Source organism: Nesoenas mayeri, assembly GCF_963082525.1.
Source record: "Nesoenas mayeri genome assembly, chromosome: 4".
NCBI classification, from domain to species: Eukaryota; Metazoa; Chordata; class Aves; order Columbiformes; family Columbidae; genus Nesoenas; species Nesoenas mayeri.
This window is the reverse complement of record NC_137540.1, coordinates 53638335-53655301: the sequence shown is the minus strand read 5'-3', so window position 1 is coordinate 53655301 and position 16967 is coordinate 53638335. Positions and strand designations below refer to the sequence as shown.

The 16967-nt window shown below is 39.4% G+C and overlaps 1 protein-coding gene across 3 annotated transcripts in view; it reads left to right on the top strand.

Moving 5' to 3' along the window:
• KLHL5 (kelch like family member 5) overlaps positions 1–11701 on the top strand; it is a 58108-nt gene extending 46407 nt beyond the window's left edge. For all 3 annotated transcript variants that reach the window (XM_080343819.1, XM_080343818.1, XM_080343817.1), the window contains 6 exons: positions 1194–1380; positions 3162–3386; positions 3680–3842; positions 7738–7950; positions 9419–9590; positions 10182–11701. In XM_080343819.1, coding sequence (XP_080199945.1) covers positions 1194–1380; positions 3162–3386; positions 3680–3842; positions 7738–7950; positions 9419–9590; positions 10182–10238 — 1017 coding nt within the window. In that variant the 3' untranslated portion in view covers positions 10239–11701. The remainder of the gene's footprint in view (positions 1–1193; positions 1381–3161; positions 3387–3679; positions 3843–7737; positions 7951–9418; positions 9591–10181) is intronic.
• Positions 11702–16967: the final 5266 nt, after the last annotated feature.

Here is a 16967-nt window from a genome sequence, read left to right as displayed (position 1 = left end):
TTACTATTATTACTATTATTATTATTAAATTCTCTATGTATGTTAATTATGTTTTCTATCATAGTTTCTGTTGATCTGCCTGATACAGACTTGTTCAGGCTTAGCAGTCGCGATACTTACCTATATCTCTTCTGGAACCATAGATGTATGTTTGCCACTTTGCAGTATTAAGGCAGCATTAAGCCAGGGATATGCACACCACATTATGCACAACTATTTCATAGCGAGTCCCTTCAGTACTCCTGATCACTAATTTCACAATAGTTTTGTACCTGTTATCGGTTGGGTATCAATAGCTCAACAATGACATCTGTTTCTGGTTTGTGGACTTACATTTCTAATACTCACAAAGTGTTTGGCTTTTGTGATGGCAGTTCACAGGCATTTGCCTTTTACTTGTCATTCTGACAACTCTCCAGGTCCCAGGGGGGCACTTCACTTGCTCTTCTCTGTTACTCAGGCTATGTCTTGCAGCTCAGAAAAATGCCAGTTGTCTAGACTTCTAATAATTACAGTTGGGACGCTCAGCCTACTAATATTTTTTTCCTGCAGTCTGACAAACATGGAATACAAAAGACTCCAGAATCTTTAAACAGAATAACTTTTATCAATAGTCCTTATTTAACTTGGATTTTATTTAAGACAGATTTAAAATTTATTACTTGTCAAATTGCTTGCAGCCTTTATCTTAAAATTTTTAGCAAAGGCTTGTGTTAATTGACATACTGTGATCTAGGTCACTGTCAGAGTGAGGAGTAGAATATATATTAAAATATTCAGCCTGTGCCTGAAACAGCTTTTACACACCTCTGGACTGGAAGGATTTGAGAGTCAGATCATGAGATTAAACTGATTTACACAGGTAGAGCCTGATTCAGTTTTCTTGAACATATCTGTAGTGGCACTGGAACACTAGGAGAGTTTGGTTTCTTCCTCGGGACCATTAAGTTTAAACCATCTGTTAAGATCAGGTGGCTTTCCTTTGTTTTGTACATAACAGCTTAGCTTACAATGTGAATGTTTTGTTTGTTACAAGCTTATCTTTAGTCTTTTTTGTATGACCATTTTGAAAATACATAATTTAAAATTGGGCAGTGGAAGTCTTTAGATAAAATGTTTTCTTGTAATCTTATTTTTATTCTTGATGTGGTTTATAGCAATACGGTTTGTTTCATTTTCTTCCTTTTTCACAGTTTCTGGCAGATATGGAAAATAATGCACTCTTTAGGGATGACATTGAATGTCAAAAACTCATCATGGAAGCAATGAAGTACCATCTGTTGCCAGAAAGACGACCTATGTTGCAAAGTCCTCGCACTAAACCTAGAAAATCTACAGTAGGCGTGTTGTTTGCAGTTGGAGGAATGGATGCCACAAAAGGTATTCGCTTATATAATGATTACTTGATGAGCTGTTCTGATTCTTTTCAAAATAAATTATAGATCTTTTTACAACATGTTAATTCTAGAATTCAAAGATTCTGCAGTATAGAACATGAAACATCTTAAATTACACTGTTTGTTAGGTTAAAAAGCCTAAGTAGCTGTATGGGATTTGCACAGCAAGGTTTTGGTAGGAAGGGCTATGGAGTGGCTTCTGTGAGAAGCTGCCAGAAGCTTCCCCCATGTCCAATAGAATCAGTGCCAGCTGGCTCCGAGGTAGACCCAGCACTGGGCAGGGCTGAGTCCATCAGTGACAGTGGTAGTGCGGTTCCCACATTTAAGGAAAAGGGAGGGAACTGTGCAACAGCAATTGCAATGGGAGGAAGGGATGAGAATGTGAGAGAGACACCTCTGCAGACCCCAGAATGGGTGAAGGAGGGCAGGAGGAGCTCCAGGCACTGGAGCAGAGATTCCCCTGCAGCCCGTGGTGCAGACCATGGTGAGGCCAGCAGCCCATGGAGGTCCACAGTGGAGCTGAGATCCACCTGCAGCCCAGGGAGGACCCCACACTGGAGCAGGTGGATGCTCCTGGCAGGAGCTGTGGCACCGTAGAGAGAGCAGCACACATTGGAGCAGGCTCCTGGCAGGACTTGTGACCCTGTGGGAAAGACCTCACACTGGAGCAGGGCAAGAGTGTGAGGAGTCCCTACCCCTGAGGAGGAAGGAGTGGCAGAAGCAACGTGTGATGAACTGACTACAGCACTACTGGTGAGGAAGAGGTAGAGAAAATCGTGAAGTTGAGCCTGGGAAGAAAGGAGGGTTGGAGGGAAGGTGTTTGAAGATTTGCTTTTATTTCTCATTATCTTACTCTGGTAATAAATTAAACTAATTTTGCCAAATTGAGTCTGTTTAGCCCATGAGAGTGACTGGTGAGTGATCTGTTCCTGTCCTTATCTCAACCCACAAGCCTTTTGTTATATTTTTCTCTCCCCTCTCCAGCCAAGGAGTGAAGTGATAAAGCTGCTTTGGTGGGCACCTGGTGTCCAGCCAGGGTCAACCCACCACTGTGGCTTTGATAATACTGTAAACATTCTGGAAGCTAAGAGTTATGATCAATTTGAAATTATCAAGGGAATATCTGATTTCCAAGTAGTGAAATGCTGAACTGAATGAAAACTGATTTTCATTTACTTGAGTGGGAAGTAATTTGGAAAAGGAAGAAAATGATAGAAAGGGCACAAGTTGATCTGTATGTGCATTAAAACAAACAAAACCCCCTTTTTGACTAATTATTAAATGTTTCTGTCAGAGCTACTTGGATTTTCTGTTTTATAGACACTTCAATAGTTTAATGGTAGTTAGAAGGAATCTGGCAAGTTAGAAAAGTTACAACAGAGGAAGTGTTTTCTTTCACTCATTGTTTTAAAGTTAACACTTTTAGTATTTCATGTCACATAGATTTTTGCCTAATATTACAAAACAGCTGATTTCAATATATAATTGTATTTCACAAGGGTGGGTTTTTTTATTCCTATTATTAATATTTTTTTTTTCTAAAGGCTTGATTCTGCTTTTTGTCTTGAAAAGCACTGAGAAAGTCATCCTTTTTAATGGTGCAGTTAGTTCTTGAAGAAGTCAAAAAAGATTATTTGTATACATAGAATTAGGAACATGCTGCAGAACGTCATGTTGTCCCGTAGGATCAGCATATTGCTAAAATAAAAACTACCTTAATTCAGACCTTTTTATTTTTTATAACTTGCATATATTGTCATTCAGGAGCTACAAGCATTGAAAAGTATGAACTTCGTACCAACATGTGGACTCCTGTTGCAAACATGAATGGACGAAGATTACAGTTTGGAGTTGCAGTCTTAGATGATAAATTGTATGTTGTCGGTGGCAGAGATGGATTGAAAACTTTGAATACTGTGGAGTGCTACAACCCTAGAACAAAAACTTGGAGTGTAATGCCACCTATGTCCACTCATCGTCATGGTCTTGGTATGTAGAGTTCTGTAAAGGCTGAACACATATTTTTAAATTTTTATGTGTTTTAGGATTGGTCAACAAACTTTCAGAAGTTAAGTTTAGGGGGGGTGGAAACTTCGTTTTTATGCCAACTGCTTATTGAACATCTTTTCTCCTTCAGAATATATCCAGCATTGGCTACCAAAAGGAAATTTCTTTTTGGTTGTTTTAAAATATTTTTTGGTGCACACTGGACTGTCACTAGGAGAATGTGATCTTTTTTCCCCTTATCCAGAAGCGATTGTTTTTCATATCTGTTTTTTTAGGAGTAGCTGTATTGGAAGGTCCCATGTATGCTGTAGGAGGACATGATGGCTGGAGCTACCTGAATACAGTAGAAAGATGGGATCCACAGGCTCGTCAGTGGAACTTTGTAGCTAGTATGTCAACTCCAAGGAGCACTGTTGGTGTAGCAATATTAAATGGAAAGTACGTGAAGGCAACTTCCATTTTCTGTCTCGTTATTTTAATGTAATTAGACAATCATCCTAAATGACTGTTACTTCTCTTGATAGATACCTGTTTATAACATTAAGAACCCAGTTTCTTCATTCACGGACAAGATACTGTATTGGATCAAGCAGGCTTCCCCACAGCATCACAGTGCCCCTCAGTATGGCTTAGGAGGCACCATCTCTCTGGGCAAATAAGAGGTTACCATGGCCTTGACACAGAAAGGAGTGAATGAGTTTTCTCTTTCACTGGCATTCCAGTGATTTCCTCTTACTGTGATAGCTTGAACAGTCAACTTCCAAAATGACTGTGAAGTCATGGAGGAATAGTCATTTTATATTGCGTTAACTCCGAACAGTAAGTTCAAGCAGAGTGAATTTAATCTGGAATGGTATCTGAAATTACTACAGCTGTTTTTCAGTGAAAATATGCCTAATTCCTAATACAAAGCATATTCAGACAACTAGGTCATTTTATGTTGCAGTCACAGGAAGTGGCTGATGGTGACCTCGAGCAGTTATCTAATCTATTCTGCTACCTCAAAGCTGAATCAATTACATCTAAAACAGTCATAGCCAGAGCGATCTTGTTCTTAACCTCCAGTGGTAAAGTTTCTGTAACATCCCTAAGCAATCTCCTTAACTGTTAATACATCTGTGAAATTCTCCTCATGTCAAGTTTTAAATACCTTTTGCTGATGTATATTGTTATTGTTTGTACTATCCAAATTGAACATGGAAAATGCATCTTTCCTATTTGCAACAGCCTTTTGTATTTAAAGACACTTCTCCTCAGTATTCTGCCATCAGGACTGAATAATTCCAGCTCCTTCAGTCTTTATTTGTAGGCCATGATTCCTAGACTTTGATTTTCATTGTTTTCTTTTGGACTAATTGTTCTATAGCATCCCGAAACACAAATGGTACTTGAATCAAGCTATTACAAAAATAAAGATTGGTTGGAATCACAGAATTGTAGAATAATTTGGATCGGAAGAGACTTCTGGAGTCATTGATCCAACACCAACTCAAAGCAGGGCCAGCCTTAAAGCTGGATCTAGTTTCAAACTGAGGTAGCACAGGTCATATCTGAATTTTTAATATCTCCAAGGATGGAGATTCAATAGCCTCTCTGGGCAACGTGTTCTGATGTTTGCCACTATTGTACCGAACATTTTTTTCTAATATCTAGTTGAAATTTCTTATATTTCAACTTGTCTCTTGTTCTTCCCTTTTTCACTGCATACCTGTGAGAATGATGTCTTCTGTATAACCTCCCATTAGCTGTCTCCTTAGCTGTCTCAGGAATTCTTAAGAGTGCATAAAGGCAGGTCTCTCAGCCTCTCCTCATATGACTTGTGTTCTAGCTCACTCATTATCTTAGTGACCATCAGCTGGACTTGTTCCAGTATGGCAAGATTTTCTTGTACTGAGATCCCAAAGATGGACACAGTATCCAGAACTGTCTTGTATACACTGAATAAAGGGGATCAGCTGTCATTACTTCAAGGGCATACTGCTGGCTGGTCTGCCAGGGCTTCCAAGTCTATCTTTGCTAGGCTGCCTCCTCTCCTGTCAGTTCCCAGGCTGTACCAGTGCATGGGCATATGCCATCCCATTTGCCTTTGCTGAACTTCATGATACTACAGTCAGCACATTTTTCCAGCCTGTCTAGGTCTCTCTGAATAGTAACCAAGCCCTCCAGCATATCAGCAACTGCTCATATTTTGATATTATCAGTAAACTTGCTAAAGCTAATTTCCGTTACATCTTTCAGATAATTAATGAAGACATTGAGCAGTATCAACCACAGTATCATCCTGGGAGAAACAGCACTAGTTACCACCTGCAGCTGGATTTCATTCTCCTGATCAGAGCCGTTTGAGCTTAGTAGTCCTTCCAGTTTTCCACCACCCTTGTAGTGGGCTTATCTAAACGATATTTTGCCGGGGTGGCTGCAGGAATACCATAGCAGACTGATTTGCTGAGTAGTATTGTGGTTGTGGCAGAATATTTACACTCTCTTGACCACAAATTTTCTCTTCCTGCTGTGTACCATTTGACGCATCTCCCTTGAGCTGTTTGAGTATTGTAAGGTAGTAAAAAGCTTTTGAGAGTTTGGGTTGGTTTTTTTTTCGTTAGGTCAGTCTCCTGCTAAATTAGTACAGCTGAAATGCACCTGCAGAGGGTTCTGTGAGATCTGGAACAAGTCCAGGAATGAGTGGAAATACTCCCTGGTTGCAGGAAGGAGGGCAGAACTTGAAGAACAAGCAGGCAGAGTGCCTCGGGCTGCCTTGGCACTGCAGTCTCAGATGCCTAAGTTAGGTCTGAAGTTTTCTGTATATTCAGTAGAGGGTCTGAGATGTGATGAAAAGCACCAGAATTAGTGTCTCATGTTTCTCTATTATTATAGAACATTGCCTAGACTCTTAATCTAGGCAGCAAAACTAGATGCCTGTAGTGGAAAAGCTTAAAAGTACATGCAAATTTATTGCATTTCAGCTGAGAGAGCAGTAACTTTTGCACTTTCTAGTAATATCTGTCTGTAACTTGATATATATCAGATGATTTGCTCAAAACCTTCCTATAGAGAAATTAATATGTGTTTCCTAAATGTGAAACCACTGCATAAGTGATCAAAACTCTGTCATGTTTTGGGGGGAGGTAGAGTGGGAGGCTTCATTTAAATGCTGTGTTGCATACAGGATTGGTTTTTAGTCATGAACTTTTTGGAACTGCAACTTGGTTTTTCAGTATTCTTCAGTACACAAGTTGTGTTATTAAACATGGCCACTTCCATGGAAATGTATTTTCCTAAAAGGGTATTAAAATCATTACTGAGAACCATATTTAACCATATTTACCATATTTACAAGATGTTTGAATTTAAGTTTGTTGGTCAATATATTTGAAAAACCAAACAGTGTTTCCCAAACCGAGAGCATCTTGAATAGTGCTTTGTAGTAACTGTTACAAATTGTTCACACTATCATCATATACAGTATCTTACATTTATTTGATTATATAACCACCTTATAATGTGCCTTAGGCTATGAAAGGATTTAATTGATGATATTTCAGGTGATCTCTCAAACTGGACTTCACTTCCGATGCGTTGCTTCCTTTTTAGAGTGGCTTCTGAGTTCCTGCCTTTAATAGGAACAGAGTGGGCATTTCAACAGCGTAACAGTGCTGGGCATTTCTGGTTCTAAGCATAGGTTGCTCATAAACTCTGTGCATAAACTCTTTATCAGGTTTAATTTGATTAGTTTTAAAGATTTATCAGTGATGCAGTGCTCCTAAAACCAATCTTTTCCTTCTATCCTTATTTTCCAAAAAGTTGAAATACTTTGTTGGTACCAAATGCTAGAAACCTTTTTGTTAGAACTGAGCAAACTAGGCCACCTAGCGGGTGTGAGAGCCTTAACGTAGCCCTGTCAGTCCTGAACTGAAGCCCAGGTCCAGAAAAATATTTGAATGCCCACGATGAGGCAGGGCAGAGTTGTTGCATGCACAGATCAACTACTGAATTTGTCCTTCTGACCCTGCTAGAAATGGGCCTTTGTCTGTCACATCATATCAGTAATTCTGAAAACAGTAGCTATGTGCATAGGTTGGAACATAAATGCTGTGTTACAGATATAATCATTTTTCTCTAAATTATTGTTATTATGCATTGATCATGACAATAGGAAAAGATTGGAACTAAATCTCTTCTGAGTTTTTGCCACAAAACATTCTATTGAAAGTCAAAAGTCTCCTTCTAAACTTCGCTTCTTAACAAACTTGAAAGTCCTTCATAAATCACTGGAAACTTTGTCTTGTTCAAACAATATTTTTTTCTTTTTTTTTTTTTTTTTTTTACTTTGTAGGCTTTATGCAGTTGGTGGTCGAGATGGAAGTTCTTGTCTTAAGTCAGTAGAATGTTTTGATCCTCATACAAACAAATGGACCCTCTGTGCCCAGATGTCAAAAAGAAGAGGTGGTGTAGGTGTAACCACCTGGAATGGGTTCTTGTATGCAATAGGTGGTCACGATGCCCCTGCGTCAAACTTAACATCCAGGCTGTCAGACTGTGTAGAAAGGTAATATCCCAATGAAGGCATATCCTGCTAGTAATTCTAATCATGCTGGTCTATGGAGTGATTTATGGCAAGAGCTCCAAGCAGAAACTCAATAAAATAGCTGTGTTATTTTTAGCTTGAGCAGAGGAAACTTATGTGTAGAAACATACTCTGTAGTCATAGTGTGATTCAAAATGTTGCCAAGACAGTTTATTTAAAGCAAATTCTCCCTTATGCACTTCATCTTGATTTTTTTTTTTCTTAACAATGTCATTGAATGAATTATGATTGATAACTGGAAACAACTTGGAATGGAATGCTTTTAAAAATGGAACAGAACTTCTTTCACATGAGAAGTCTGTATCATTTAATATTATAACTTTTAAAGGAGTTAACAGTCAGGACTGGTGGATCCTTAAACATCCTATTCTTTCTTGTATCCCCTGATGACACTGGGAAACTGGCACGTATTTCAGTCATTCCAAAGTTGGTATGTCTTCACATAAAGTTATTAATGAATGACTGTTACAAATTGCAAAAGCACTTGTGATCCATAAAAGAACTAAAACTGGCAGTAAATACTTCATAATGCTGCAATAAGTCTTCACTAGTATTTCTCAAATATGCTTTAATTCTCTCCTCCCTGTCTCCCCCCCACCAAGATGTAAAACTTTTCCTGTTATCTCCCAGCACTTACAGTGATTCTTCATCGCCCATATCTTCTCCTTTTACTAAATGTATTTGTGCTGAGAGATCTGATATGTCCTTTACCAAAAACCAAACCAAACAAACAAAACAACAAAAAGCGCAAAACAGAGCCATAGTTTTCGAACTGGTTTGGTGTCCTATATACCGCAAAATACATCGTGTGGCACATACCACTTAACATATGGAAGCTGCACTAAAAAGACCCCAAAAAGGTTTGTAGATAGGAAGTTACAGCTTAGAAAATACCATTTTTCTTAGAGGAATACAGATAATTAGAAGCCCAAGAGGAAGCAGTATGTCCATTTATTTTTCTGCATCAATTTTCGCTCAAAGGTTTTTTTGAAAATTATAATCTTTCACAGCAAGTAACGCTCTTCAGTATCACACTCAACTTTAACAGCCTGTGCTGTGACATGTAGTCGTTACCACTTAGAGCGAGACTTGTTCCACTATAGTGTATCAGCAGAGCTGTTTCTGGAGTGGTACGTTTAGACATAAAATAAGGAATGTAGTCAGACCAGCTGTATGTATATGTGTGTATTACTACATGGAAAACAGCACAAAGTAGATATGTAGCTACTACTGACTATGTTACCAGATGACTAAAGAAACATTTTCAAAGAGAGTATCTGGGGGAAGAAAGTCCCATGAAATTAGGACAGCACAGATTTGGGTGTTAATAATACCTGTTTTCTACTACCTTGAGAGGGTCAATTCCAGTACATTTTTTTCTGTTGAATTTTGTCAATAGTTTTACAGCATAACACATATTATCTTTTAGGTATGATCCAAAAACAGATATGTGGACTGCTGTGGCCTCTATGAGCATTAGCAGAGATGCAGTGGGAGTATGTCTTCTTGGTGACAAGTTATATGCTGTTGGAGGATATGATGGTCAAACATACCTTAATACAGTGGAGTCTTACGATCCCCAGACAAATGAGTGGACACAGGTATAGTTTCTGATCAGACCATACACTACTCTTAATCTTCTTTTTATTTCAAGTGTGCTTCTTTTTACAAGGAGACTTCAAATACTCCTTTAAAAAGCACTTTACTACTCTGTTGTCTCTCTTTTTTTTTTTTTTGTCTACCATCTCAAGATGATTTGTCTTGAACAGTCAGTTGTTAACTTCTAATAAACGGCCCTTTTTTCTTTGGCAATAGTATAGCTATTTTCTTTTCTGTTACTCAGTTGTCAGACTGCTTAGCTCAGATGTCTAGTTTGTACCATATCAAAGGATTCTTTCTTCTGTAATACCAAGTAATTGAAATTATCAATAAGTATTGTTTCATATTCTTGGGGTTTGCTATTGCTTCTAAAGTGCTTCACTCTATCATATAAAATACTTTCACCTTTTCTGTGGCTTTTTATCCAAGTTGTGGACCAATTTGCTTTTTTTTAATGTCACATTAACAATGTGGGTGATGTTGCCTCTGTTGCAGCTGTGCAACTATTATTATAAGCATTAACTACATGTCAGTTATAGGAAAAAAAATAAAAATACTTAAAGCTGACTGCATTTTTTTTTTCTTTCTTACAGGTTGCACCATTGTGCTTAGGAAGAGCTGGAGCATGTGTTGTGACTGTAAAACTGTAAATTATTTTCTCTATGAAGATGACATTCTCCATAGACTATTTCTTTTTTCCTCAAGCAAACTACCGGTGCACCAATAAGTAACAAGGTGTGGGATGTCAACCACAGTGAGTGTTTGGTCTCAAGCTAACATGTACATGTTCTTACGGACCAATACTAAGCACTTTTTACAAAAAATCATCTTTGTTACCCATATGTTACAAGAATTCTATTTGTAAGAAAATCAGCAGCAACCAGCCAGTTGCCAGCAGAAGACTTCTGTTCTTCTGTTTAGGAAGTGCTAAGAAATGAGTTAACTCATTTGTGAATTTGTTGTAATAAACAAGTGCTACAGATTCAGGGTCTTGATCCCCCAGACACGGAGTGATGTGCTATATGGATATACTTCCACTGATATAATTGAGTCTGTCTCTGGGTGAAAGAAGTTACAGGATTAGACCCCATATATTTAATTTGCCTATAATAAACTTGTTTTGCCATAAGTATCTGAGCTATTACAATGCAGGCTGAAAAAAAACAATGCAAACCATTGTAAATGGCAAGTGTGATGCCAGCCTTGGAAATGAAGATGTGTATTTGGTGAATCTTTTGCACTTTTATCATCATTCCTAGTTTAGCAAACTTTTTATTTAACCAAAGGCTTATTTTAAATATTGTCTTATTATGCTAACAGAAATCTGCTATTTAATAATATCTGCCAGAGATTTTTGACATCCAGTGTACTTTTTGGATTGTCAAAGTTTTTTATGTGAGATACGGAACATCATACCTTTTTCTCTACTTTGGTTCTTATATTTACTTTGCTATGTTTAAGGAGAAATCTGTAAGCATGAATTATTGGAAGAATTCTAAAGTGTGATTAGAACTTAAGCAATTTAAGTTTAATGTTTGCACTTTGGACTTTTTGAAGCATTCCATTTCATCTAGACTAATTACATTTTACATGAGGCTTTGCACTAATTTGAAATGTATGATTTTATAAGATAAAATGAAACAATTGTCTGTCTGTCCAGTAAAGTTGCTTCAAAATGTAAAGAGCCAAATCCTGCAAGATGCTAAACTGCCACCATATGAGCATGTTCAGCATCTTGGAGGAGAGTTATGTGTGCCTCACAGGTTTGTGTCAATTAGTTACCTTATTTAACAGTTATATCATTTTTTCAGAGAGTTTATAATTTGCCTTTCTGGAGCCCTATGCTGTTACACCGAATTGCTTTGAATGGTCTGGAAAGTCTTTTTGTATTTGCTTTTCTGTGCCTTGCTCCTTTTGTTTTCAGAACAGTAGGTAATTGTGTGCGTTTGTGATGGAAAATGGGAAGATGTGAGCTCACTGAATGTTTTACGAACGTTTGAAGCATCTGATACCCAAAGTCTTTGTACATTTGTAATTTTAAATGTGTTAATGCTCTCGGTGAACTATTTATTGTTTTAAAATAAATTACTAAGCAGTGAAACCTGCAGTGTTTGCAACCAAATACAGAATGCAACAGAACTTGAACGCAGTTATCGAGTCAGCGCCTTTTTTCTCTCTTTTGTGTACCGGTATCCGCGACTTGACAGGTCTCATTAAGAAATGTGACTTTTGCTGCTCCTCGTGTTGGACTTGTGGTTTTAGAAAACCCCTATTTCCCTGTCAGCACTTTAACGTATTGCAGCCACTGCTCGCTCAGCCCCGGCTCGTGTCCCCCACAAGACAGGCCCGCCCCCGCCCCTTCGGGCGCGCCTCCCCATTGGATGCGGCCCGTGGCCCCGCCCCACAGCCGTCATGGCGCCGGCCTTCCTCCGTCTCCGGGGTGACAGCGACGCCGTGGGCGGGCGTGGTCGGGCTCGCGGATCAGCCGGGTCGAGGGGGAGGCGCATGCGCAGAGGGCGCCGCGCAGCGGGCGGTGGGCGCGATGAAGGTGAGTCTCTTCGGCCGCCGTACGCGCGGGCGGGAGGAGGGGGCCGCCGGGGAGCCCCAGCCCACGGTGGCGCCCAGGGCCAGCGGTCGCGGCTGTAGTTCCTGCTCCCCGCTGCACGATCGGGGCCTGGGCGTCGAGCGGGCCCCGCTGCGGGCGGGCGGTGCTTGCGGCCTGGGGAGGGGAGCGGGGCGCGTCGGCACGCGCCTGTGCGTGCCGGCCTCGAGCGGGCGGGACCCCGCCGCCGCGCGCGGGGCTGCCTGAGGGCAGCGAGAGCCGCTCCCGGGAGCCCCGGCCCGGCCGGGTCTGTCCGCGGCAGTTGCCTGCGCCGCCCGGAGCTGCTACCGTGGGACGGTGTCCTGCCGTGGCCCTGTGGCGGTGCCTCGGTACCGGCCCCGGCAGCACCGCGGGGCGAGAGACCCCTCGGGCAGCGGCTGAGTGAGGGGGCCCGAAGGGTAGTTTCCTGCTCAGACCACTTCGGAGGGGTTAGTTGATCGTTACTGTACAGTGCGCTGCAGCTTGCCTGCACTGACAAAACGATTTTCTTCGTCGTTGGTTTATTACAAATTTAATTAAATTTTTTTCAAAAACAGCCTAGTTGTCAGGTGTTCTTTGTGCTTGTGTTAACGTGGTTCTCATATTTTTATACTTCTTGTGAGTAAAATGCAAAGAACACCTCAGTTTACATTCGACCCAACAGAAGGGATGAGGGGCCGTTAGGTAAGCGTTTGGTGGGCACCAGGTGTTGGTGTTCATCTGATGAAGTGGGAGGGAAAAAGCTGTGGTGGCAAGCTGGGAAACCAAGCTGTGGGCTTTGTCTTCCACTCAAATTCTAGAAAAACCTGCAGGGAGTGTGCAAGAAAAGAGAAGTTTAGAAACTCTGAGTCAGAAGTCAGAATCTCTTTTCATGGTTGAGTAGCTTTGAGGTCTTAGCTTTTAAGACCCAACAATTCAGAGAGGACAAAATAGTTACATACATTTAAAAATGTAGATGTTGAACCTTCTATGTTGTACACACCAAGAATGCTTTCTGGTCCCAGACTTTGCCATGAAATTTAGAGAACTAAATATTCTGGACTTTGGACATGAAGGGGAGAGTACCCTATGCAATTTTTTAATTCTAGTAACTCTGTAAGAGAAAAATAATACTTTCAATAGAGTCACAATAGTTTCAATGCAGACACCTAGCACCAGAAACTTCTTTTTTTATTCCAGCACAAATCAAAATAATTTTCTGTGGAATTTTGGTACTTTGGTGCATTAGAATCACCCAGAAGTTATGTTTGAGGGTTGTAAATTTTTTTTCTCTTCCACAGTACTCATGGTTGCTAGCATGTTGGGAAGTTTTTTATTATTATAGGCTCATGATTTTAAGATGCATAATTTCTCACTTTTTTTTTGTCTTCCAGCAAGTATTCAGTCTATTAGAAAAAGCTTGGTCTGGTTCCCCTGTGCAGTTTGCTTGGCAGAAAACTTTGGGAAATTTCCTTGCTGTAACAGGGTAAGATTACAAATATTTATTGCATTTGTCCATAGAAATCACTGATGAAGAAAGGGAATTATTCTATGTACTAATCTTTTTTAGGGGTGATCATACTGTGAAAATTTTTGATCGTCATGGCCAGAAGAGAAATGAAATCAGCTTACCAGGGTAGGTACTCAGATGGGTTTAAATTATTGTCTTTGTTGTTTTTGTTTTAAATGCTGCTTTTCTGGTGAGGTGCTTATATAATGCGAGAACTTTTTAGGAAGAGGTACTACGTCTGGTGAACATACCTGGAAATGAAGACCAACTGATGAGCATGTATGGAGTCTGAGACAGTAAAAGCTGAACTCATAATAAGCTATTGAGAATAGTCAGAAAAATGTATTCTCCTACCCAAAGCACTCCTTATTAATTCTAAATTCAATCTGCTTCATTAAAATGTTAGAAAAAGATCTGTTAAATTAAGAAAAAGCCTAACAAGGTTGCATACAATATATTTGTGTCACGCTGATCGCGACTGTGTTCTTGCTACAGTTAGTTTTCTAGTAATTTGTAATCATAGCCTTACTGAGGAAAGACCTTTTTAGTTTAGTGCCTCTGCTTGTGTCACTGGCATACTGTATACATTGGCATTTTTACTTTAGATGGAGAGTGTACTTCTGAAGTGAATCTTACTCTTTTTTGTGCTTATCGCACTTTTGTTCACCTCAGACAGTGGTGTCAGAGTGTATGAACGGGATTCCTTTCAGGTGAAATTTAGTAAGTGGTGGACTTTCACGTGTGCGGTCTAGCTCCTGAAAGGCAATCATTCCAGAGGAACAGGCTAGATATGGTCAGGAGGAAACCTCCCCTAGGGATCCCCTACCCTTACGGGGATTGGTGAGAGTGGTGTGAAGGGATGTCTGCATTATTGATGGACATGGAAAGCATTACCTTGTTGATGGACAGATGTGACCCTTTCCTGCAGGGAAACATATAATATCTAAGTCAATTTTAAAACAACATTGTATTCTCACGGCAAGGCAAAGAAGAGAAAAAAACTTGTGTAGTAACCACATGTCCTAAAAGCTTGTTGAAATAATTAGCATCTGCTTATCATAGTTTGAACAGTACTGACTTTTCGATGCCCACCAGTGAGTCTTCTTACTTAGGTTAGGTAGTTCTTTTGAATTCTTATTTCCAGCCTTTTACTGTGATTGAAGAATAAATTATCTCTAATTATCACTATTAAGATAAAATTCACTTTTTGTGATACACATTTTAAACAGAAACAAGCATGCTTATATGAAGGTTTTCCCATTTTAACATTGTTAATGAAAATCTGTGGTTTTTTTCTTCAGTAACTGTGTTGCTATGGACTGGGATAAGGATGGAGATACTTTAGCAATAATCACAGACAAATCTAGTACAATTTTTCTGTGGGATGCAAACACAAACAAAACAAGCCAAGTAGACAGTGGCATGAGGTAAGAAAGATTTTTTTTTAAAGTATGTATTTGAAGATGTGGACCACTGTGAGCTACTGTTCTTTATGCTATCTCTTAAATCAACTTAGGACCTGATGCAAGGTAGAATGATGCAGTATGTTTTTTAACTTGGTTAAATTGCCATCAGGACATCATATTCATGCATTGTAATCTTTGATTTCTCTCTGTGCGTAGAGTCTATGTTGTATTTAACCTGTACAAGCCAATAGTCTTCCAGCTGCTTGAGAAGCCTCTTACTTAATCTGTTATTCCAGAAATTGGAACAGGTACTAACATGTGAACCACAGGCCAATTCACGTGGTGTAAAATCATTTGGGTCTTCTAACATTGAAATCAAACTTGAGGCTTCCACTGTAGTGAAGAAAGGTGAACTTGTAGCTGGTGTAACTGAGTCACCCTCTGAAAGGAACTTTATTGTTTGTCTGTTAAGTGTACAGGGAGACTTGTAGACAACTAAGTTGAATATGCACAGCTGGCACAGATCTGTCTCATTTCTTTCCACAAGGACTTCTCATCTTTGGAATTTCCTTTTTTATTTTCTTACAAAGCTTTTTTAATAGACTTGCTGATGTAGAGGATATATTGCAAAAATAATCTTTTTATTTGAGTCCTTGTAGCACATATATTGTTATAACTGATATGCTACAATGTATTTTTAAATTATTTTTGTATGATTTTCTGGTTTGGAAGTGTTTTGTTGTGGATGGAGGGTTGAGGGTTGATAGAAGTTTTCTTTCCTTTTTAATTGTCAACAGTACCAAAGTCCCCAGGGAGCTTCTCTTCAACGTTTCCACTTTGTGGTAGCAACAAGGATGGGTGAACTTTTTGGGTATCTTCATAAACCACATTTTTTCCAGAGTATTTCACACAAGTCAAAGGGAGCTTAAATGTAGCGGAAGTGATTTTAGTGGTGCTAGGATTATTTTATTTTAGATTTTTAAGGGCACTAAAATGCTCTTCGCAAAGCAGAGTGTCTTAGGATGGGAGGAGATATCTAAGGCCTAGGTGCAAATCCCTACCTTTCTGAATTTGGCCACTGACTTAAAACTCTCCTGAGACCTACATAATAGTCAGGCATTGGATTAACAAATAAGCTCGGTTTGAATCTGTTCCTCTAAACTGTTGCACTCTACATAAACATTCTGTGTATAGGGAAGAGAGCGGAAATGAACCCATATCTACTACACAAAGTAACATTTTTCTTTATTTTAGGGATGCTATGTCTTTCTTATTATGGTCTCGAGTTGGAACTTTACTTGCTGTTGGAACAACAAAGGGAAACTTACTTATATATAACCGTCAGACTTCTCGCAAGATTCCTGTTCTTGGTATGCATTATTTTGAAACTAAGCTTGCCCATCTGAAAGTGAAATTTTGCTAATATATTTAGATCCCTTTTTAGTTCTTTATATTAATATAGAAGTTAAAAATGTGCTCATATTCAGCTTGGACCTTCTGTTTTGTTGTAATTACCAGAGGAAGCTAAAAATATATATACCTGATACTGCCTTATGGGCAACTCGTGTTCTCTTTCTTGCTTTACAGTTTTCAAAGGATTTGTGTGGTTGTTCTTGTTGCTAAATTACTTTTTCTTACCTGCTTAGAGTACCTCTGGCCAGAAAGGTTAGGAAGTAGCACAGTCCCCAGAAATCTGGTGCAAAGAAATGGAAGAACACAGGGGCTGTAGAAGTTCCTATAAGGTCAAAAGACTTCCATCTGGGAGTAGAAGATTTAAAAAAAAACAATTGACTCTTGAATTTGTAATTGCTCTGATAAGCTTGTTTCACATGCTCACAATCTGTGAGCAGCCAAATGGAGCATCCCAGATTTTTTTGCGGTTGTGTTCATTTGTGTTGTATAA